This window comes from Giraffa tippelskirchi, chromosome 13, assembly GCF_054371585.1.
Source record: "Giraffa tippelskirchi isolate mGirTip1 chromosome 13, T2T-mGirTip1v1.2.pri, whole genome shotgun sequence".
In the NCBI taxonomy this organism is placed as follows: domain Eukaryota; kingdom Metazoa; phylum Chordata; class Mammalia; order Artiodactyla; family Giraffidae; genus Giraffa; species Giraffa tippelskirchi.
In genome coordinates, this window is record NC_137287.1 from 61,744,154 (window position 1) to 61,768,114 (window position 23,961).

General features: G+C 38.1%; 1 protein-coding gene across 50 annotated transcripts in view; it reads left to right on the forward strand.

Annotated features, from left to right (window-relative positions):
• The window catches only part of ABI1 (abl interactor 1), an 85,244-nt gene that overhangs the window by 28,933 nt on the left and 32,350 nt on the right, over positions 1-23,961 (forward strand). For 44 of the 50 annotated variants that reach the window (XM_081554208.1, XM_081554207.1, XM_081554218.1 and 41 more), the window contains exon 2: positions 3,336-3,503. The exons of 4 other annotated variants lie outside the window; for them this stretch is intronic. In XM_081554208.1, the coding sequence (XP_081410334.1) occupies positions 3,336-3,503 (168 nt within the window). Of the gene's footprint in view, positions 1-3,335; positions 3,510-9,788; positions 9,803-23,961 lie in introns of all 50 variants that reach the window. 2 more of the 50 variants (XM_081554240.1, XM_081554241.1) reach the window with 1 other exon arrangement.

Here is a 23,961-nt window from a genome sequence, read left to right on the forward strand (position 1 = left end):
CATGTAATTTGTTTTCACTTAGAATGTATTACTTTTTAAGCATACTTGTGGCGAGGATGTTCTTGTGTCTTTTGGGCTTCAATTACTTAGTTGTAATAGAGGGAGGAGAGGTTTTTCTTCTGGTCATAGGTGGAAGTTGAGAATGAGGACGAGGAGGTGGGGTTAAAGATAAATGTATGGGTATGAGAGAGATTGCTTATAGCATCGTCATTTCCATCTTAAACAGTGGAAAACAAGAGATCACCTTGAAGGGCAAGAAAAGGATATATAATAGGAGTAGGTACTGCTTGAAAAGGTTCTTTACTCCAGCATGCAGATCTTAACTCAGTAAAACTTGGTTTCCACAGGTGGTTACGGAAGGAAAAAGACAGTTTTATATATGGCTGTTGAGAAAATTCAGTTATCTAAGGAATTTCCTGTTAAGTTCTTGGCCTACATTATTTATTTTGAGTTTAGCTCTTTTAAATAATTAACTTTTCTTTTAAAGCCATGTGTTTATTTCCATTTTAAGCAAACTTCATCAGTGGCATAAGACAGGGATGGCAGATAGGTTACAATCACATGTCATCTCCTTGAGTGATTAGTTAAGAGTGTTTAGACTTTTGTAGGAAGACTGTTGTAATTGATTAACGATGTCTGTTTTAGCTCTGGAGAAGTCTTCTGGTTTATAATCCATTTTGTGTGATCCTTTGGTGGTACTAAGGCTGCTTGGTAGTTAATACAGCAAAAGTATCAAAGAATGAGGGAGACCAACTATTGGATACTAAACTTAAGTGAAATAAGTGAAAACAATAATTCTTGTGCAGACTTAACTTTTAAATCCATGGTTTATAGAGGAAATTAACTGTGACTAGAACTGCACTGTCTCCAGTAAGGCCACAATCCATATATGACTGTTGAGCTCTTTAAAATGTGGCTAGTTTGAGAATATGAATTTTAAATTTTTATTTAATTTTAATTATTTTAAATTTAAAAATGGAAGCAGTGTACAATGATTTCTGTTAAATACAACTTAATTTTTTTGATTCAGTTCAGTCGCTCAGTCGTGTCCAACTCTTTCCCACCCCATGGACTGCAGCACGCCAGGCCTCCCTGTCCATCACCAACTCCCGGAGCTTGCTCAAACTCATGTCCATCCAGTCGGTGATGCCATCATACCAATCATCATACCAATTTTTTTTGGTAGGACTGCATTTTCCTTTAACCGTTGCATCTGAACATGAGTGGGAAGCTTTTATGTCTAGGCCTGGAAGTGGCACCTGTATCTGCTATTGACAGAGCTTAGTTGACACATGCATCACTTCATGTGTATCTTTTCTTTTCCCCCCTTGCTGAGGACATGTCAGGTCTGTCCTTTTAGCAAATTTCAATTTTACAGTACAGTGTTACCAACTACAGTCACCATTTAGGCTTTTTTTGTTGGATATTGATATATAAAATGTGATACAATAAAAATTAAGTTCAGATTAATGCTTTCAGCCTAAATGCAGAACTACAGGTTTTTTCTTCTTACATCAGGAATGTCTTTTGAATTATGCCCCAAATCTCAGTTCTCAATGACCTAAACATAATTAATGACTTGCTTTACTCCACACCACACAAACAGCAGTCTCCGGGTGATAATTCCAAAACTACCATCAGCAATACAGTGACTGAAAACAGATTCAGTATTTTTCTCCCCTCTTTTAATTGTTTTTGTCCTAAGGATAAACCCCATTAGAAATGTACAATCAAATTACTATGCTTTGAAGCCACTTGTAGGATATTTCCTCTCTCGTTAAGCCACTAATTGGATGCACAGTTAGGCTTATTTGATTAATTTGACATTTAATTTGGGGGAATTCCTTTTTAAAATTTAATTTTGTTTTATAATTTTGTAAATTGTTTGCATAGTTGCAAAAAGCAAATCTAAAAAACAAGATATGTTTAAAGAATCTTACCCATATTCTTGCCAACCTATTGACCCTTGGTCCCATATGCAATTATTTTTTAAAGTTGTTATGTTTTATCCTTTTTTCTTAAAAAGTAAAGGAATATATTTTTGTATCTTTCCTCATTTCATAAGTGGTAGCATTCTATAAACTTTTTTTTTTTTCTTTTTCACCTTAGCAATATTCTGGAGATTGGGTGTGGTGGTAATAACAGTATCTCTCAACATTACTTCTTACTGCAGTGTAGTACCCTAATGTTTGGAGATCCCATAATTTATTTCACCAGTCCCCCATCAGTGGTTGTATTGGTTGTTTCTGGTCTTTTCCTATTGCAAATAGTGCTGTAATCAATAATTATATATATATATTTTTGCCAGTGATTCTTTGAGATTGCTAAAAGTGAGATTGTTGGGACAAAAAATAAGCCAGTGTGTAATTTTGCTGGATATCACCAGCAGTGAGTGCATCAGAGTCTCTCCTTGCAACTTTGCAGAGTACCTTGTCTTGCTTTTGGATTTTTGCTGGGTGGATAGATGAGAAATATCATCTCATATTAGTTTGCATCTGCATTTCTTTTCTATGATGAGCAAGGTTGAATGTTATTAAACATGGTTAAGAGTGGTTGCATTGCTTTCTTTTTTTTTGAACTGTTAGACCTTTCATTTTTTTCTATCCTTGGCCTTTTTGTTTTTAGATTATATATTAATTGTAATATAAGTTGCTGGCTACTCTGCTTGCTTCCCACCCTGCCCCTCCCAGAGTTTATCACTTGTCTTTGAATTTTTCTCTGAACTTAGCTTTAAACTTGGTCTCTGAACATTTCTTACTGTCTGTGAGTTCTGCACTCCACTTTGGGGAAAACGGATGGGTAAAGGATGGGGTCATAAGATTACAGTAGTTTTTGTAGAGATTGGAAGCTTGATTGTAATGGTTAACAGGTGGTTTGGATTTCTGATGTTGATTGATGTAAACAGAATTGTAAGGTAGAATGGATTTAGTCCATATCATTGTACTGGTGAATGTTGTGATTTTTTTTTGTTGTTAAGTAGAGCCCTGGAGTGTCATGGATGGTGAGCTCAAGGTTCAGCAAAAGACTGTAAGGGAAAGTGAAACGGAGAATTTATTACTCACAGATCCTGGAGGAGGTTCATAGCTTGCTTTGAGGGGACACATGGGGAGGTCAGTGCAGGCAGAGAGTAAGCCAGCAGGACTTGAGGCACTTGCCTTTATTAGAGTCAGAGGGTGGAGTACTTTGTGGTTCATCAAACTGGCCTGGTAAGTTCTTTGATTCAGTTGGGCTTTTCTATTAAAAAAAATATAATTCTAATGCTGCCTTTCTATAGAGCAGATATTTAATGAATGTTAACCAAAATAAATATTGGGCTTTTTTTGTTCTTATTTCAGGCTACAGACAAGAGAAAAGCTTTAGAAGAAACCAAAGCCTATACAACCCAATCCCTAGCTAGTGTTGCTTATCAAATAAATGCATTGGCTAACAATGTGCTCCAACTGCTGGACATCCAAGCCTCTCAGCTCCGGAGAATGGAGTCTTCCATCAATCATATCTCACAGGTAACAGCTTGTGAAAAGCTTTAAATTCACATTTAAATAACTAGCAGCATGGTAGGGAGCCTGGAAATATGGATTCCTTACTCATCTTCTTACTGACTAGTCATTATCACTTTCAACTTCAGCCTTGAGTTCAGTAAGACTATTCCGTGTGTGCGTGTGTGTGTGGTAAAATACATATCCCAGTGGTTACTGGTCTGTGGCTTTGTGTTAGTGTAATGCCAACCTCGGAGAAGGCAATGGCATCCCGCTCCAGTACTCTTGCCTGGAAAATCCCATGGACAGAGGAGCCTGGTAGGCTACAGTCCATGGGGTCGCTAAGTGTCGGACACGACAGAGCGACTTCACTTTCACTTTTCCCTTTCATGCGCCGGAGAAGGAAATGGCAACCCACTCCAGTATTCTTGCCTGGAGAATCCCAGGGACGGCAGAGCCTGGTGGGCTGCCATCTGTGGGGTCACACAGAATCGGACACGACTGAAGCGACTTAGCAGCAGCAGCAGCAGCAATGCCAACCTTACCAAATAACATTGGACAGTGTTCCCTCCTCTTCAGTTTTATAGCAACATTTGCGTAGAATTGACCTTCATCTATTAAATTGATTTTCATTATGGTCTTAATTATTTCTTTTTTTGTCCTTACTTATTTACCCTAAATGCTACATTTACTATGTATGTTTTTTTACTGTAGTAAGGGAGGTTTTGAAAGGCAGTAGATTGTATTGTTATTTAATTAAAAAAATTCTAGAACTTAGCACTAAACCTGTCATATGCTAAGCATTCAGTAAGTGTTTGTTAAAATTTCTCTTTAGGAAGAATTGGTCTGTATACTATTCAGTACAGTACCTGGAAATATTTAATAAACATTTGAATAGAGAAATAAGTCCTGTGGGCATGTGTTTTGGGTGGCACTGAAGGAGTGATGTTTAAGTTGGGGTTTGATGGGAGCCTGTGCATTTGATCATACGGACATGGAGTACAAATGCATTCCAGTCTGAGATAATGGTGTTAGACAAAGTCATGATGACTTGTTCAGGGTGACTAGGATGTCAGTTTTGTTTAGGATGAGGAATGTACCTGGAGGTTAGTTTTGAAAGATAAATCTGAAGTTCTAAGTTACAATTCATTTCTCTCTGATTTGTTTTCATTGATGAAGCTGAATAATGGCTTGCATTATGTTAGGGGAGTGGGTGTATCCTTTTGCTGCTTCTCTTATCTGCTTGGTGGGAAATACACAACTCCTGAATCAGAGCAGCATGCTGGGCAGAAAAAGAGAGTATCTATCTTCCCTCACCATTGTCAAATGGCAGACTGCTGTGATTAAGCCCTGATGGGAGTATCCTTCGGAAACTGAAGACTCTGTTCTTTACTTTCAAGGCAGACGGCAGGCTATCCTGCCTCTATTCAGTATGCTTTTTGGAGAAATGAATCACCCAAACCCACATTCTGCCTCAGATAATCTATTTGGGGTTTTGAGGAAGCAAACCTTCAAACCCTTCCCTACTAATCACAAAGTCTGGGCTAAACCATATTTTTGTTGTTGTTTAGTCACTAAGTTATGTCCAGCTCTTTTTGACCCCATGGACTTTAGCCCACCAGGCTCCTCTGTCCCTGGAATTCTCCAGACAAGAATATGGAGTGGGTTTCCATTTCCTTCTCCAGGGAATCTTCCCAACCCAGGGATCGAATCTGAGTCTCCTTATTGGCAAGCCAATTCCCAGCCATCTGGGAAGCCCAAACCATATTTTAGTTTTGTCCTGATGAATAGTAATAACTGAAGACTGCTCTCATCCCACTTAGAATAAAGGCTACGTTTTTCTAAAAAGGGGCTGGAGCCTCCCTTTTCTGGTCTGATAATACGAGGTTAGTTTGGGAGTCTCCTTGCAGATCTTTTGGCCTTTTGGTCGTCTGTAAGCCATGCCCCAGGCTACAGCTTGAACCTCCTAGTCAATTGCTGAGGCTTTACAGTTGCCAGTCTTGTTTCAAAGCCTGGAAATGGTTTTTTGCTTCCTATGGTTTTAAACCTCAGATATCTTGGTGTGGTATAAAAGGCCCTTTGGTCTGGTCTCTCCCGACTCGCATCACATTCCTGCCATGCTCAATTTGTTGAAGTCTTCTAAACATAGCATGCAATTTTGTGCCTCTTTTCTGTAATCTGTTTGTCTTACTTGGCATTAATTTTGTTCTGTCTCTGTTCTGCTTAACATAAGCACCATCTGAAGTCTTCCCTGATTAGCGCAGGGTAGATACTGCTGCTCTCTGTGCTATGCCATCTTGCTCCTTCCCCCTGGTATCAGTGACTTGAGGTCCATGTCTCTCTCCCCCTCCTCTCTTTAAAGGTAAAGACCATCCTTTGTAAGTACCATGTGCTGACTGATTGTGCCCCAGGAGTTGTTCATCTTTTTATCCTCAGTATATAGTTAACTGGCACTTAAGAGAGGATTTAAAAAGTATTTTTTGAATGAGACAGTGTGGTGTAGTCCGCTTTGAACTCATAAAGATCTCAGTTTCAATCCTAATTCTGCCTGCATGTGATCTCTTCAAATTACCTAACTTTTCTCATATGCAGAGTTGGCCCATTAGTGCTGATCTTAAAAGATGAAATAAGAAATTGCATGTAAAGAATTTAGCCTAATATCTGGATATAAAATGTTGGCATTATTAGTCATCATAGCTAATCATCTGTTCTCTCTCTTTACGCTCGGCCTCTCTTGCATTAGCCCTCTAATCAACATTCAGCATTTTCCCTCCATCTTATAAAAAAGCTTTCCTTACCATACCTTTTGAGAGACTACCTTTTCTCTCTTTGTTCTCTCTTAGTTCACAGACTAAGTTCTCGAATCTGTCATCTTGTGGCAGTCTTCTTCCTTGAAACATACATATGTGTCAATCCATTGTGGTTTGATTTTGTCTCCTATCCTTGGATATTGCTTTTGCAAAGAGGAACAATGATATTTTTGTTTTAAATCTATAAATATTTTTTCGCACCTCTTCCGTGTTGCTTTTGTTTGTGGCATATGACAAATTTGTGATTGTGTTTGTGTGTTTACCTATTTAATGCCTGCTTCTTCTCTTAGAGGTAAATTTAATGATGAAGAAACCTCATTTGTTGGGTTCATCATTGTGTCTTGTCCCCAGTGTCTCCCTTAGGGTCTGACAAGGAGTAGATACTTGAAACTTTAAGTTACTCTGTGGCACTTTTAAAAATCTAGTCTTTTGTGAATGAAGACTAATCATATGTGAAATAGAGGAGGAACAATAGAATGGAAAGACTAGGGATCTCTTCAAGAAAATTAGAGGATACCAAGGGAACATTTCATGCAAAGATGGGCACAGTAAAGGACAGAAATGATATGGACCTAACAGAAGCAGAAGACATTCAGAAGAGGTGGCAAGAATACACAGAAGAACTATCCAAAAAAGGTCTTCACGACCCAGATAATCACGATGGTGTGATCACTCACCTAGAGCCAGACATCCTGGAATGTGAAGTCAAGTGGGCCTTAGAAAGCATCACTACGAACAAAGCTAGTGGAGGTGATGGAATTCCTGTTGAGCTATTTCAAATCCTGAAAGATGATGCTGTGAAAGTGCTGCACTCAATATGCCAGCAAATTTGGAAAATGCGGCAGTGGCCACAGGACTGGAAAAGGTCAGTTTTCGCTCCAATCCCAGAGAATGCTCAGACTACCGCACAATTGCACTCATCTCACACGCTAGTAAAGTAATGCTCAAAATTCTCCAAGCCAGGCTTCAGCAATACGTGAACCATGAACTTCCAGATGTTCAAGCTGGTTTTAGAAAAGGCAGAGGAACCAGAGATCAAATTGCCAACATTCGCCGGATCATTGAAAAAGCAAGCGAGTTCCAGAAAAACATCTATTTCTGATTTATTGACTACACCAAAGCGTTTGACTGTGTGGATCACAACAAACTGTGAAAAATTCTTCAAGAGATGGGAATACCAGACCACCTGACATGTTTCTTGAGAAACCTGTATGCAGGTCAGGAAGCAGCAGTGAGAACTGGACATGGAACAACAGACTGGTTCCAAATAGGAAAAGGAGTACGTCAAGGCTGTATATTGTCACCCTGCTTATTTAACTTATATGCAGAGTACATCATGAGAAACGCTGGACTGGATGAAGCACAAGCTGGAATCAAGATTGCTGGGAGAACTATCAATAACCTCAGATATGCAGATGACACCACCCTTATGGCAGAAAGCGCGGAAGAACTAAAGAGCCTCTTGATGAAAGTGAAAGAGGAGAGTGAAAAAGTTGGATTAAAGCTCAACATTCAGAAAACTAAACATGGCATCCGGTCCCATCACTTCATGGCAAGTAGATGGGGTAACAGTGGAAATAGTGGCAGACTTCATTTTTCTGGCCTCCAAAATCACTGCAGATGGTGACTGCAGCCATGAAATTAAAAGATGCTTACTCCTTGAAAGAAAAGTTATGACCAACCTAGACAGCATATTAAAAAGCATAGACCTTACTTTGCCAACAAAGGACCGTCTAGTCAAAGCTATGGTTTTTCCAGTAGTTATGTATGGATGTGAGAGTTGAACTATAAAGAAAGCTGAGCGCCAAAGAATTGATGCTTTTGAATGGTGGTGCTGGAGAAGATTCTCTTGAGAGTCCCTTGGACTGCAAGGAGATCCAACCAGTCAATCCTAAAGGAGATCAGTCCTGAATATTCATTGGAAGGACTGATGCTGAAGCTGAAACTCCAATACTTTGGCCACCTGATGCGAAGAACTGAGTCATTGGAAAAGACCCTCATGCTGGAAAAGATTGAAGGCGGGAGAAGAAGGGATGACAGAGGATGAGATGGTTGGATGGCATCACCGACTCAATGGACATGAGTTTACTCATGTTGGTGATGAACAGGGAGGCCTGGCGTGCTGCAGTCCATGGAGTTGCAAAGAGTCAGACACGACTGAGTGACTGAACTGAACTAACCACTGTTGTGTTTAGAAAGTTCTCCATTTCAAAGGAAAATGAACATACCCTAGTGTAAATTTTGAATTATCAGTTATTTGATACAAAATCTTAAATACAGTAATCAGTGTGGTTACTGAATATATTTTTACCCGCTTGTTCCCTGAGGAAGTCCAAGTATGAAGAATTATGAAGAATTAAGAGGCTGAAATGGATTAGGTCCTGTAATTAGATATTATCAGTGTCTGCATTCATCTCCACACTTGCACTCTGCCTTGCAGTTCTTGTGAAACTGCCAGGTAGAAGCTGGTCAATAAGGAAGAGCGAGCTGGTCAATAAGGAAGAGTGAGCTGGTCAATAAGGAAGAGTGAGAATTGACTTTTACCATTAAGAGGAAAATCTTTTTGCCTATTATTTTTATTAAAAACCTGCCCATACCTCTATCAAGTGATATCATGTCAGTCCTTACAGTTTGCCTGGAGGACAAAGGCTGGATGGTTCGCGTGGTATCGATATTAAGCACGGTCTTGTCTCCCCTTGCCTCTCTAGCTTCATTCTGTCCCTCCCTCCTTCCATACTTTGGTCTTCACACCTCCTCATTCACATAGTGCTTTAGCAGTGTGCCTTTGCTGTGGCCAGTCCCTTTGCTTAGAATGTGTACCTACTCGATTTCCTCTGCCTAACTCCTGGTCACTCTTCAGCTTCTGTTTAATTGCCGTGGCCTCATGGAAAGCATTTCATTGGTTCCAGAAGAGTAGATTTGATCTTTCCTAGTACTTCTGTGCCTGCTGCTATATGACAGGTAACTTCTGTTTGATCTTCCTTAATTTTTCTCTCCCCTCTGGTCTTTGTTCTGGGAGGCTTACCGTATGGATTATGTCCATGGGCATCTGTGACTTCTGGTTTCAGAGAGAGTGCAGCCAGTGTGGACATGGGCAAGTCAGCAGCAGTGAGGAAGGGAAGCTCAGAACATTTATTTCCCTGGTATCTTCCCAGTGGACGCTGTGTCTAGAACAAGTCCCTGTTCCTCTCAAGGTGGCTTTGTCTGGGTGACTTTGTCCTCCTCATTCTGGTGATCCTCCTGCCCTTGTCCTTTTGGATTTAGGGGCGCTCTTCCTGCTGAGAACATTGGCTCTTATACCCCGTTCTGTTCCCCTATCCATTCCCATTCCTTTGTGTTTAGTCCCTCTGTTATAAATGCTCTTTGAATTTTTCTGATTGGAATATTTCACCAGTTTCTGACTGGAAGTCTGGCTAATGCAGCCCAGCTTATATTATTTCTCATACTGGCCCCATCTGTTTTATCCTGTTTTTGCCTTTGCTCTCACTTAGGGAAGCAGGAGGCTCAGCTGATGAAGTTCTAGAGCACCCTCTTTACACTTTAGCCAGGTTAGTGCTGCTTTTGTTTATATTGCGTATTGAGATTCTGTGTAAGAGTTGACTTGAAATTAGGATGAACAATAAAAAAAAGGTTTGGAAGTCATTGACTGGACTGCAAGAATAAAAATCCTAAAATCTTTTTAACAGCATTTAAGGTTCTTTAAGAGGCCTGGCACCTGCCTTTATTTTTAGCTTTATTCCTTATTATTAACCCATCTAGGATTTTTAAGTTCTAGGGATAAAAGTCTCTCATCATACTTGACTCATTGTTATAGGCTTGTTTCATCTGGTCAAGTCCCTCCCAGTCATCCTTAAGGTCTTAACCCTGAATTTTATTGAAGGGTGGTTTTCCCCAATGCCGCTTTCTGTCCTGTCTCCTACCTGTGCACATATTATTAGAATTCTCTGCTGATTGTTTTTACAGCATCCTATAGTTCCCTTTCAAAGCATTTATTATTAGAATTACCTAGTCAATTTGTCCTGTTCCCTTTGCCTTCCGCAGGGTTCTGCTGTGATCATCCCAGTGCCTAGCATGCATGCATCCGTTAATTTCAACAAATAAAAGGGAGGGAAATTATAGTAGAAGGTCACAGAATCTCTTTAGAGAAGCTCAGCGCAACAGTCTTTAGAGCCATTGGAATTTGTTAGTTTTGAATGGGGCTGTCCCCTTTTAATTTCAGTTGATGGGGAAAAAAATCATTGTATTTTTATCTTAGAGAAATTTTTCTTGGTTGTATTCCTTCATAGGTTAATGGAACGTTGATTGCTTAATACCTCTGAATCAGTGAACTTAAAAAAAAAGTCTTGCTGTCATTTTTGTGACTTAAGTAGTAAAGATGACTTCAGATATTTTTTTTGGAGGGGAAGGAACAACAATTTTAAACTCACAGAAAATTGGAAGTATAGGACAAAGAACTTTTTTGTTTTGGACTGTTAGAGAATAACCTGCGGCTATGGTTGCCCCATCAGTCTTGAAATCTTGGGTGTGTATTTTCTAGACACAAGTACATGCTACTGCATAGCTGTTATACAAGCATCAAAATCAGGTGATTAACATGGATATATTACTACTCTCTACTCGAATTTCTACTTCGGTCTGCCAGTTTGTTCAGTAACTTTATGGGAAATTGAGCCAGTTCAGAAGCATTTAGTTATCCTGTCTCCTCAGCCTTCTTCAGTCTGCCACTGTTCCTCAGTCTACGCTTAACTTTACCTGACCTTGATACTTTTGAAAACTATAGACCAGTTAATTTGTAGAATGTCAGTATGAATATGTTTAATGTTTCTTCATGAGTAAATTCATGTGATAAAGAGACTTTTTGGAGGCAGTAGCTTCCCATTTAAAAACCACTTTCATTGTCTTAATTTTTTTAAGAAAACTTTTTTGTTTACTTTTAAGTCTTTTTCTAAGTGTTTCTAGCATTAGGGCTTGTAAATTCATAATATCTAAAGATAGAGGAATTCTATTAAAGAATCTGGTGTGAAACACATCAAGGCATAACACCCCTAAGAATGTTTTGTTAGAGATCCAGCAAAATTTACTGTCATAGGAATTTATTTCAACTTGTCAAAAATAATTAACTGTGCTGTACTTTGCCATTAAGATCATTGCACATTTAAAAATCCTTTGGTCTCTGAGTTGCAAGTGGTACTTGAGAACTTCTAAGACATAAATCAATATATTTAATTATGGCAGAAATTATTTCTAAAATAACTCTCTTGGTTAAAAACAAATTGTGTGCATTTTAGCTCTGAAATAATTTGAAAATCCAAATGAAGGCATTAGAACCCCTGTTCTAAGCCTATTTTTAGTTATATTTCCTTTGAGCTGATTTCCTTTCTAGCCACCTGCAGTTTTATGTGCAGTCACACGTGTTCATTTTTTCTAAAATGGTCCCCTCCCTTTCCAAGCTCGGCATGAAAGTAGCTTCTCTAATGTTTTTAGTTTGTTCTTTTCGAAGAGCAAAGTATAAATTATAAAACCTCCATTGAGTAAATTCATGTAGAACTATTTTTGATGAAAGACAGCATTAGTATGGAATAAAATATTCTCTGGCCCTAGAGTTTTTAAAAATTATAGCCTATTTTGTCTTGATACCATTAATATACTACATGTTAACATACAGAATATACCCTTCCCTATCTTTTACTTTCAATTTTTTCCTGTTAAGATTTGTCTCTCCTAAGAATAACTGGATTTTATAAAAAATACAGTGTGGGAGTTCACTTGTAGACTAGTGGTTAGCATTCCTCCCAGCTTTCACTGCCATGGCCCAGGTTCAATCCCTCGTTGGGGAGCTGAGATCCCACAAGCCAACAATAAAAAATTAAAAACAAAAATAGTGTGACATTTCTTTTAACTGGGGCATTTATTGCATATACACTTAATGTAGTTATTGAACTATTTGGATTCAGATGAACCACCATTACTTTGTACTTTTTATTCATGTCATCTATTCTGTTACTTTCCTTTCTTCTGGATTAACATTCTCTTTTGGATTAACATTCTCTGGAGGCCTTACTGTGTAAGTGTGCACGTGTATGTATGTGCATATGTGTGTGTATGCTGCTTCCTGCTTATGGTGAATTGTTTCCTTCCGTGTTTTATAAATTTTGGTTGTGAGCCCATCTTAAGATAGCAACTTTGAGATCTCTCTGCATGCTGAGGGTGATACATTGGTAAGATAAATTGAAGACACATTCCTAGACAGTTTTATTCTGTTATTCTGGCAAGTGTTCTTGGGGTACGATCAATCCAGGACTGTTGAGAGTTTTGTACCTGAAAACATGGGAACTTGTTATACTTTCTTGGATAACTGCCCTCCCCCTCAGTGTGTGTGTGTGTGTGTGTGTGTGTTAGTTTCTTGGATAACTGCCCTCCCCCTCAGTGTGTGTGTGTGTGTGTGTGTGTGTGTGTGTGTTAGTTTCCTAAACACTCTTGTGATGACATGAGCTTGTTATCAGTAATCCTGAATAATCTTTCTATCTCAAGATTCTTAATTACATCTACAGAGATCCTTTTGCCATGTCACTTCTACCTTCCCACATGCAGCAAACCTAGACCTTCTATTTTGTTCCCATTTGAAAGTAAAAATGTTAGTCACGAAGTCGTGTCTGACTCTTTGCGACTCCATGGACTGTAGCCTGCCAGGCTCTTCTGTCCATGGAATTCTCCAGGCAAGAATACTGGAGTGGGTAGCCATTTCCTTCTCCAGGGGATCTTCCTGACCCAGGGATCGAACCGGGGTCTCCTGTATTGCAGGCAGATTCTTTACCAGCTGAGCTACCAGGGAGGCCCTTGTTCCCATTTGGTGTAAGTCGTAAGTGGCCAGCAAACCCCTATGGAGTAACTGCTTTGATGTTTTCTGCTCTGATCTTTAGTCCCCCCCTCTCCCTCCTCCCTGGATTTTGTTTGCTGTATTTAATACTGGACTCTGAATTTTTAAAGAGTCTGTCAAGTATGTTTAGGCAGTTCATACTGCCTAGAAAACTCTGTGGGAGAGTTTCAGGTATCTAATCCGCCATATTGCCTCGGTTGGTATTCCTTTTTGTTTTTCTGTTATTTTTTAATTTTAAATGCTTTTAATTTAGCCTTAAAAAAAAAAACCCAACCCCAAAAACCTCAGTGAATCTCATCTTTGAACAAGCTTGTCATTTTAACTGTGGTTAAAGTCAGTTTCTCTTCTTTGAGTACTCTGTTTTGCTCTTATCGACAAACTGCCTTTTTTCTTTTAACCTGACCTCATCTGTCCTGGGTTACTCTGATTCTGATGCTTAACCAGACCAAGACTCTCTCGTATTACTTCCTGTTTCCATCCTTGACTGTCTGGTCAGGTGGTTCTCTTTCAATACGAATTTCTGTTTTCTATTTTTCTGTCTCGTTTGAGCTAAAGGCATATGGATATTATTCTCTACTGAGCAGTTATCATTGGACTTTGTTTCACAAGTCCCTCCTCCTATCTGATAATACGTGAGTGTGCGCAAGCCAGTCAGATACAACCAAAGGGATTATAGTGAAAAGCTGAGATCTGTTTTGCCCCTTTCTATACTCAGTCTTGCTCTCTAGAGCACTTTAATAGTAAGTACTGTGTATCAGGCCTGCAATGCAGGAGACCCTGGGTTTCATCCCTGGGTTGGGAAGATCCCCTGGAGAAGGGAATGGCAACCCACTCCAGTATTCTTGCCTGGAGTATCCCATGGACAGAGGAGCCTGGTGAGCCACAGTCCATGGGGTCACAAAAAGTTGGACACGACTGAGCGTCTAAGATACTACTGTGTATCAGATGTTTTACACACGTGAACACCTGTGAGTTAATTCACCCTCACAACAACCCCACTTCACAGATGAAGAAACTGATACTCAAAAAGGTTATTTGATTTCTTCAGAATCATACATCTATTAAATGGCATTATTTGAACCAGGAAGTCTGGCTTTAGAATCTGCTTTGTTATCACTATGCTGGACTGCTTTGGTTTTAGAATGAAAATTATTTTCCCTCTATACTTTGAAAGGCAGTCTAGTCCATTTCTTCTAGCTTCCAGTATTGTCACTGAGATGTCTGATATGTCTGGTTCTTTTTATGTAACTTGCCTTTTTCTCTCTGAAAACTTTGGAATATTTATTCTTGTTAGCTGTGATATTTTGAAATTTCACAGGGATATAACTTGGTCTTTCGAAAGTAAATTATGCTGCCATTTGGGGGATATGCTGCTGTATTTTGGGGTGCTATGTGTTATTTAATTTGTTTTCCCATATATTCTGAGACTATTCATATATTCATAAATTCATATATTTCCATTTTTTCTACATTCAGATATTAGACCGTTTAAATTAATATTTTAGTGCTGTTTTCATCTCTTGTTTCTTTACCTTTGGAAGACATCTCAAAAATAAATTCCGGTGTATCAGTTACTATTCTTTCTAATTTTTCAGAATGTTTGTTTCTTTTTCACAAGTTGGGTTTTTGTCAGTGAATTATCTTTTATGCTTCATATGATATGTACATATATATTTCATGTAATGTAAATCCTTTTCAGAAAAGGATTCCTCTAATCTGTGCAAAATTTGGGGCGGAGGTTCTTTTTTTTGTTTGTTTTTATTTTGTTTTAGGTCTTCACTCACTCGGCCATGCTGTGTTGTCTCAGGTGATCTGGTGGTTCTAGTCTGCTTCTATTTAAGAATGAGGAACTAAAATGCTTAAGTAGAAACTATACATACGTGATCGAGACTGTCACTTGGTGGTGTGAGCAGGCCTTACCCAAATCTAATAGACAGTTAATTCTCCAGCTTTTAGCTCTGTTCCTCACTTTTTAAAAAATTTTTTATTGAAGGATAATTGCTTTACAAATTTTGTTTTCTGTCCAACCCCAACATGAATCAGCCATAGGTATACATATATCCCCTCCCTTTTGAACCTCCCTCCCATCTCCCGCCCCATCCCACCCCTCTAGATTGATACAGAGGCCCTGTTTGAGTTTCCTGAGCCATACAGCAAATTCCCATTGGCTGTCTTTTTACATACGGTAATGTAAGTTTCCATGTTACTCTTTCGATACATCTCACCCTCTCCTCCCCTCTCCCCATGTCCATAAGTCTATTCTCTATGTCTGTTTCTCCACTGCTGCCCTGTGAGTAAATTCTTCAGTACCATTTTTCTAGATTCCATATATGTATGTTAGAATATGATATTTATCTTTTTCTTTCTGACTTACTTCACTCTGATAGGTTCTAGGTTTATCCACCTCATTAGAACTGACTCAAAGGCATTCCATTTTATGGCTGAGTAATATTCCATTGTGTATATGTCCACAACTTCTTTATCCATTCATCTGTTGATGGACATCTAGGTTGCTTCCATGTTCTAGCTATTGTAAATAGTGCTACAATGAACAATGAGATACATGTGTCTCTTTCAATTTTGGTTTCCTCAGGGTATATGCCTAGGAGTGGGATTGCTGGGTCATATGGTAGTTTTATTCCTAGTTTTTAAAGGAATCGCCATACCGTCTTCCATAGTGATTGTATCAATTTACATTCCCACCAACAGTGCAAAAGCATTCCCTTCTCTCCACACCCTCTCCAGCATTTATTGTTTGTAGACTTTTTGATGGTGGCCATTCTGACTGGTGTGAGGTGATATCTCATTGTAGTTTTGATGCATTTCTCTAATAATGAGCAGTGGTGTTGAGCATCTTTTCATGTGTTTGTTAGCCATCTGTATGTCTTCTTTGGAGAAATGTCTGTTTAGATCTTTTTCCCACTTTTTGATTGGGTTGTTTGTTTTTCTGGTATTGAGTTGTATGAGCTGCTTGTATATTTTGGAAATTAATCCTTTGTCAGTTGTTTCATTTGCTATTATTTTCTCCCATTCTACAGGTTGTCTTTTCACCTTGCTTATAGTTTCCTTTGCTGTGCTTTAAGTTTAATCAGGTCCCACTTGTTTACTTTTGTTTTTATTTCCGTTACTCTAGGAGGTGGGTCATAGAGTATCTTGCTTTGATTTATGTCATCGAGTGTTCTGTTTTCCTCTAAGAATTTTGTAGTTTCTGGTCTTACATTTAGGTCTTTAATCTATTTTGAGTTTATCTTTGTGTATGGTATTTGGAAATGCTCTAATTTCATTCTTTTACGTGTAGCTGTCCAGTTTTCCCAGCACCATTTATTGAAGAGGCTATCGTTGCCCCATTTTATACTCTTGCCTCCTTTGTCAAAAATAAGGTACCCATAGGTGCATGGGTTTGTTTCTTGGCTTTCTGTCTTGTTCCATTGGTGTATATTTCTGTTTTTGTGCCAATACCATACTGTCTTGATGACTGTAGCTTTGTAGTATAACCTGAAGTCAGGAAGGTTGATTCCTCCAGCTCCATTCTTCTTTCTCAGGACTGCTTTGGCTCTCTGGGGTCTTTTGTGTTTCCCTATGGCTTGTGAAATATTTTGTTCTAGTTCTGTGAAAAATGGCATTGGTAATTTGATAGGGATCTCATTGAATCTGTAGATTGCATTTGGTAGTATAGTCATTTTCTCAATATTGATTCTTCCTACCCAGGAACATGGAATGTCTCTCCATCTGTTTATGTCATCTTTGATTTCTTTCATTAGTGTCGTATAATTTTCTGTGTACAGTTCTTTTGTCTCCTTAGGTGAGTTTGTCCCTAGATATTTAATTCTTTTTGTTGCAGTAGAGAATGGGATTGATTCCTTAATTTCTCTTTCTGATTTTTCATTATTATTGTATAGAAATGCAAGTGATTTCTGTGTATTGATTTTGTATCCTGCAACTTTGCTAAATTCACTGATTAGCTCTAGTAATTTTCTGATACTATCTTTAGGGTTTTCTATGTCCAGTATCATGTCATCTGTAAACAGTGAGAGCTTTACTTTTCCGATCTGGATTCCTTGTATATCTTTTTCTTCTCTGATTGGTATAGCTAGGACTTCCAGAACTATGTTGAATAATAGTGGTGAAAGTGGACAACATGTCTTGTTCCTGATCTTAGAGGGAATGCTTTCAGTTTTTCACCATTGAGAATAATGTTTGCTGTAGGCTTATCATATATGGTGTTTAGTATATTGAGGTAGGTTCCTTCTATGCCCATTTTTGAAGAGTTTTAATCATAAATGGGTGCTGGATTTTGTCAAAGTTTTTTTCTGCATCTGTTGAGATGATCATATGGTTTTTATCTTTCAATTTGTTAATATGGTGTATCACATTGATTTGTGTATATTGAAGAATCCTTGCATTCCTGGAATAAACCCAACTTGATCATGGTGTATGAGCTTTTTGATATGTTGTTGGATTCTGTTTGCTAAAATTTTGTTGAGGATTTTTACATCTATGTTCATCAGTGATATTGGCCTGTAGTTTTCTTTTTTGTGTGTGTTGTCTTTGTCTGGTTTTGGTATCAGGGTGATGGTGGCCTCAGAGAATGAGTTTGGAAGTGTTCCTTCCTCTGCAGTTTTTTTAAAGAGTTTTAGAAGGATAGGCATTAGCTCTTCTCTAAATGTTTGATAGAATTCTCCTGTGAAGCCATCTGGTTCTGGGCTTTTGTTTTTTGGGAGATTTTTGATCACAGCTTCAATTTCAGTGCTTGTAATTGGGTTGTTCATAATTTCTGTTTCTTCCTGGTTCAGTCTTGGAAGATTGAACTTTTCTAAGAATCTGTCCATTTCTTCCAGGTTATCCATTTTATTGCCATATAGTTGTTCATAATAGTCTCTTATAATCCTTTGTATTTCTGCATTGTTGTAACCTCTCATTTGTTCCTCACTTTTAAAAGAAAAACAGTTGTATTGAGATAGAATTCACATACCACAGTTTACCATCTTAAAATGTATAGTTCAGTGGCTTTTGTTATATTCATAGAGTTGCACATGCATCATCACAGCAATTTTAGAATATTGTCATTACGTCAAAAAGAAACCCCATCCTCCTTAACTCTCATTCCTCAGTCCCTGCCTTCTCTCTCTACCTAGCCCTGCAACTAGTCATTTACTTTTTTTCCCTATAGATACGCCTGTTCTGGGTATTTCATATAAATGGTGTCATGTAGTAAGTGGTTGTTTGTGATGTCTTCTTTCACTTAGCGTGATGTTTTCAAAGCTCATCCATATTGGAGCATGTGCCAGTGCTTATTCCTTTTTACTTCCAAATAGTATTCTATTTTGCGAATATATCAAATGTATCCATTTATTAGTTAATGAATATTTGTATTTTTTCCAGCTGGGGGTATTACAGATAACACTGCTATGAACATCTGTGTACCAGTTTCTGTGTGGACATACGTTTTCAGTTACATTGGTTATATACCTGTGAGTGGAATTGTTGGATCCTGTGTAACTCTGTGTTTAACTCTTCAGGGGACTGCCGACTGTTATCCAAAGTGGATGCTCCATTTTACACTCCCGCTGGCAGTGTGTCCTGGTTTCCATTTCTCCACATGCTCAGAAGCTCTGTTTTATCTATTTTTTTTAACAGCCATCCTAGTGGATATCAAGTAGCATCTCATTGTGATTTTGATTCTTTTCCTCACTTTCGTAGTCTAAAGAACCTGTTGCTTCCAAATTCTCAGCCTCTCAGTGGTCATTATTTTTCTTTTAGAATAAATTGCCTTGCCATCTGTGGGTGTTTGGGGTTCTAGCTTCTCCTGTTGTTCTGTTCAGTTAGTTAACGTTGCCTCCATTTGCTTTCTGATATTTAACGATTTGTTGGACGTTCTTGTCCGCTGATTTTTCTCCTTATTTTCCTTTATCATTCTGGAGAAGAAAAAAAAATGTATGTGTGTGGCAGGTGGTACATACCTGCCAGGTGCAGAGTGGTAAAGAATACACCTGCCAGTGCAGGAGACGTAGGTTCAATCTCTGGGTCAGGAAGATCCCCTAGAGAAGGAGATGGCAACCCACTCTAATATTCTTGCCTGGGAAATCCCATGAAAATCCATGGACAGAGGAGCCTGGCAGGGTGTAGTCCATGGAATTGCAGAGTCAGACACAACTGAGCACCTAAACAGCACGGCAGCATGATACGTGTGTGTGTATAAATATATAAAACCAGTGTTATCATTTCTCTTAATCTACCAACTTGTACCTTTAAATATTCTTTCTTTATGAATATCCCCAAATGATGTCCTTTCCTTACGTAAGAATTACAGGACCAAAAATATTCCTGTGATGAATGTGAAAGAAATGAGGCTCAGAAGGGGTTATTATTAAGTACACTCTAAATCCCTTTAAAGGGTTAGGTTTAACTCTTCTGATCATACTGATTTGATTTGTACTCCTTATTATATGTTTAATATAGCTGGAATGTCTTAAATGAACTAAGTAACAATTTTTAATTTCTAAGATTGCTTGTAAGAGTTGTATTTGGTATTGGCTATAAGCTTTAACTGGTTTAACACCACCTGGTAAACTCAGTTAAACACTTGAGTATGGATTGGGGAACAAAGAATAATAACAATAAAAGCTAACATTAGTTTTTTCCAGATGATAGACATGTTGAAAATCCTTTATGTATATTAGCTCATTTAAACCTTCGTATTAACTGTGTGAAGTTGATAAAATTATTTGTTTTTAAACCTCGTCTGTTTGATAAGAAAACTGAGGGCATAGAATAGTTAAGTAATTGCTCCAGGCTACACAACTAGTAAATGGTAGAGTTTACTTTTAAATCTATGCAGTTTGGTTCTTGAGTCTGTGCTCTTGAAGTCATTATATTACAACGCCTGACATTTCTACAGGATTTTTAATGTATTATCTTTTTGAGAGGATAGGGACACTCTTGGAATATTAAAACAAATGTTAATTCTAACAACAACAAGGAGTAGTAGTTGGGAATAAGTACAAGTTCATGACCTGACGTGTAGAAGATGAACTGTGCCCTAATGTTCTTTTTTTAAAACATTTTTTTGGGAGGAGAAAATTTCTTTACAGTGTTGTGTCAGTTTCTGCCGTACAACACAAATCAACCGGCATTATGCGTGTATCACCTCCCTCTTGAGACTCCCCTTCCTCCCTGGTGTCCTCTTAAAAGTTCATATTTACTTATTTACATATCCAAATCCTGGTTTGGATAAAATGATTAAATCAAGCACATAACAAAAAATATATATTTTTGAGGTGGACACATAATTGCCATGTAGAGTGTTGTATGAAACTCCAGTACTTTGGGCACCTCATGTGAAGGGTTGACTCATTGGAAAAGACCCTAATGCTGGGTAGGATTGGGGGCGGGAGGAGAAGGGGACGACAGAGGATGAGATGGTTGGATGGCATCACTGACTCGATGGACATGGGTTTGGGTAGACTCCGGGAGTTGGTGATGGACAGAGAGGCCTGGCGTGCTGCAATTCATGGGGTCGCAAAGAGTCAGACACGACTGAGCGACTGAACTCAACTGAGAGTGTTGTAAAGTGTGCATTATATTTTTAAGCAGGAGGTTAGCGGACAGAAAAATGTCCTTGGGTTGTACTAAAAAATTGGGTGTAGGCCAGAGTGTTAGTGACAGATTCAGTCTTTCCCAGGATAAAATATTTTGGAATAATTCTGATCTGAGTGTTTTATTATATTATGTTTTTCCACCAGAGTCTTATTTTGCAGCTCATCTTTTCTAAATAGATCTTTTTTGTAGTGTGTGTATATATAGGTCATTCTGAATCAAGTTAACTTCACAGTTGATTGGGACCTTGTTTCAGGCTTATTGAACAAAGGCCTGTAACACAGAATTTTGGGCAGAGGGCCATTTCCAAAGTCTGCTCCAAAAGAAGCCGTAACAGACAAAGATCGTCTCTTTCTTGGCTGAAGGCTTTCTGTGTGTGGCTTGTCTCAGGACTCTTTTACACTTTTTCTACCCCTTTCATACTCCTCTGCTTTTTCTATTCAGGGCGAAAGTGTTTTGGTTTTCATTCTGTAGTTCCTCTTTTAACAAGCATTTATTGTGATTTTACTTACATACAAGTTTCTTTGCTTGAAACCTATAATGCCTCCCTGTATGGGCACTGGCATTTATGGGGACGGTAGCCCTTCCAATATGATAGTGTAGAAAATATGTGTAATATTAAGTCGTTTTGCTGTGTCATATTCTTTCGTGCCTATCTTTCAATAATTAAAAAGGATTTGTTTTTCTGGAGAATATATTTAAAAGGAGCATATGCTTTCTTTCCTTCCTTCCCAACTTTACCCCCTAGCCCCTTTACCACCCTGGAACTTCCTAAAGTGGTAAGGGGGGAGTATAGTTAAAACAATGTATTTCTGTACAATAACTTTAAATAATCATGTCTTAAAAGGGAACAAGACAAAATGTTAATCTGTGTTTAATCCGAGTGGTGTGTATATGGATGTTTGTTTTATAATCATATGTTTGAAGCATTTCATAATTTAAAATAGTTAAACCTGAAAAAAGAGCAGTTTAAAAATCTTGTCTACTTGTGAAATTTTTCTTTTTTATTTCAACATTCATTTTAGAAAACTTTTTCTTTCTAGATAGAATCACTCTTGGAATACTGTGCATGTTCTTTTCTTCGAATCTTTGCTTTCTACACAAGTTATTTTACCTATTCCTATTTACTTCCCCTTCCCATATTAAGGGCTCACTCGACCCTTTAAAAAGAAACCGTCAAATTTGGTTTTCCAATTTTTTAGTCTTTCTTTAGTAACTCCTTAATAGGAGTACAGTTCAACCTATTTTTATTCATGCTCTATTAAATTGTCTCTTATCTCTAGGCACATGTTGTGTTTTCATGCCTCTTGGCCTTTTTTGTTCTGTTCCTTTTGCTTGTTATCCCTCTCACCTCCACCTCCACCCCTACCCCAACAGTCTGCTTTCTTCTGTTTAGCCTGCCAGATACAGCTGGCTGAAGTGAGGTTTCTTTTGCGGAGTCTTATGATGGTGCTCCAGGAATATTAGTCATTTTTTTTCTCCCTGCTCTGTTTGTGCTTTTTGTACAATTAAATACTTCAAAAAGTTATACTTAATAACATTCAAAAGAATAAATATGATGTAACATAAAATTTATAACAAAATAAACATGTGATTCTACCACCAAACTTTACTAGAAAATGGTCAGTTCTACCTGTGTGCTTCAGTCTACTCCCAAGGAGTGTTGTTATTTTCTTGCCCTTTTAAAGTTTATCACATGTATGTGTATCCTTAAATAGTTATTGTTTAGTTTTGTTTGGGTTTGAGTTTTATAAAAATAGATTCAGGCTATGTGTAGTCAAAACCAAAACTCTGTATATAACTTGCTTTTTTAAATTCAGCATTATGTTTCTACTATTTATCTGTAATTCATATATTTCATTCATAGTAGTTCATTCTCATTAATGTAATAGTTCAAGTATAAATTTGCCACTTATTTGCATTTATATTTAATGAATCTGGAATTGGTTTTTTCTTTCTAGTGAGTGTGCGGTAGGGGTCCATTTTCTGTGTCTCTTGCTATCTGGCAAACTAGTTGCCCTATTTAAGTAATGCATTCTTTGGCCCTGTGCAGTCACTGTAAGGTAACAAGGTTCCTTATGATCATGAGTTTGTTTCTGAGTTCTGTCTTCCGTTGAATCGGTCCATTTACTTAACTCGATTGAAGAACCCTGCTGTCTTATTTACTTTGGCTTTATAGTAAATCTGACTTATTGTAGTGGTTTCACCTGTGCTTCATGGGGCCAGAGATTGCTGTAAGGGTGCTGCAACCTGCTAGTCCCTCTCAACTTGAGAGACTCTTGAATTTTATGTTTGTTAGAATTGAAAATGAATTTTCTTTTTATCAGACTACTGCTTCTGACATCTAAAGATAAAGTGTGAAAGTAAGGAAATTCAAATGTGAGAAGGAACCAGTCTCCCTGGAAAAGCTGACTTTGGCTTGGTGAACATAATCATGCCGTCATATAGACGTTTCAGGCCTGTTTCCCTCCTGCTGGTGCCGTATTCACTCACCCTGCCATTTGGAGGGTTGTACGCCACTGATCTGGTGATGATGTGGACTTTCCTGATTGCCAGTTAGGAGACTGGTAAGGGAGTAAACTCAGAAAAATTTTTTTCAGATAATTGGAAATAGTGTCCTGAATAGTTCTAGAGTGTTTGAGGGAAATAAGGATTAAAAAAAAAAAAAGATGATTTTAAAAGGAGTTGTGGACACTGTGATATTTGAGCCATTTTGTTTTTTTTTTCCCCCATGAAGACTGGAAGCTGTATGGGATGTTCTTTTTAGTAGGATTAAGCAGATAGCTTCAGATTTTTTCATTTTGTCTTCGCAAATTTAGTTTTTTTGGTGAAGATAACTGTAGTTATACTATGGAGAACAGTTGGAAAGAGGCTAGATTGGCTGCAAATGGACCTGTTAGAAGACAGATGCAGTAGCCAGGGTGAGGGAGTAGCCAGGGTGAGGGATGATAGTAGATTGACTAAATTGAAGTGTTAGAAACAGAAGGAAACATTTTCTTAAAGGAAAATGTGACAAGATTTAATGATACTGGATATGAAGTGAGTTGTGAATGTCTGAACTGTTTAACTTGGTAGAGAACTGAAGGAGGAAGTGGGGTTAAGTCAACTCTGTATATTTTGTATATTTTTGTATATTTTGGGCAGATTCATTTTGAGGTACCATTGAAATATCCAAGAGGAACATCACAAGTGTTTGTATGAT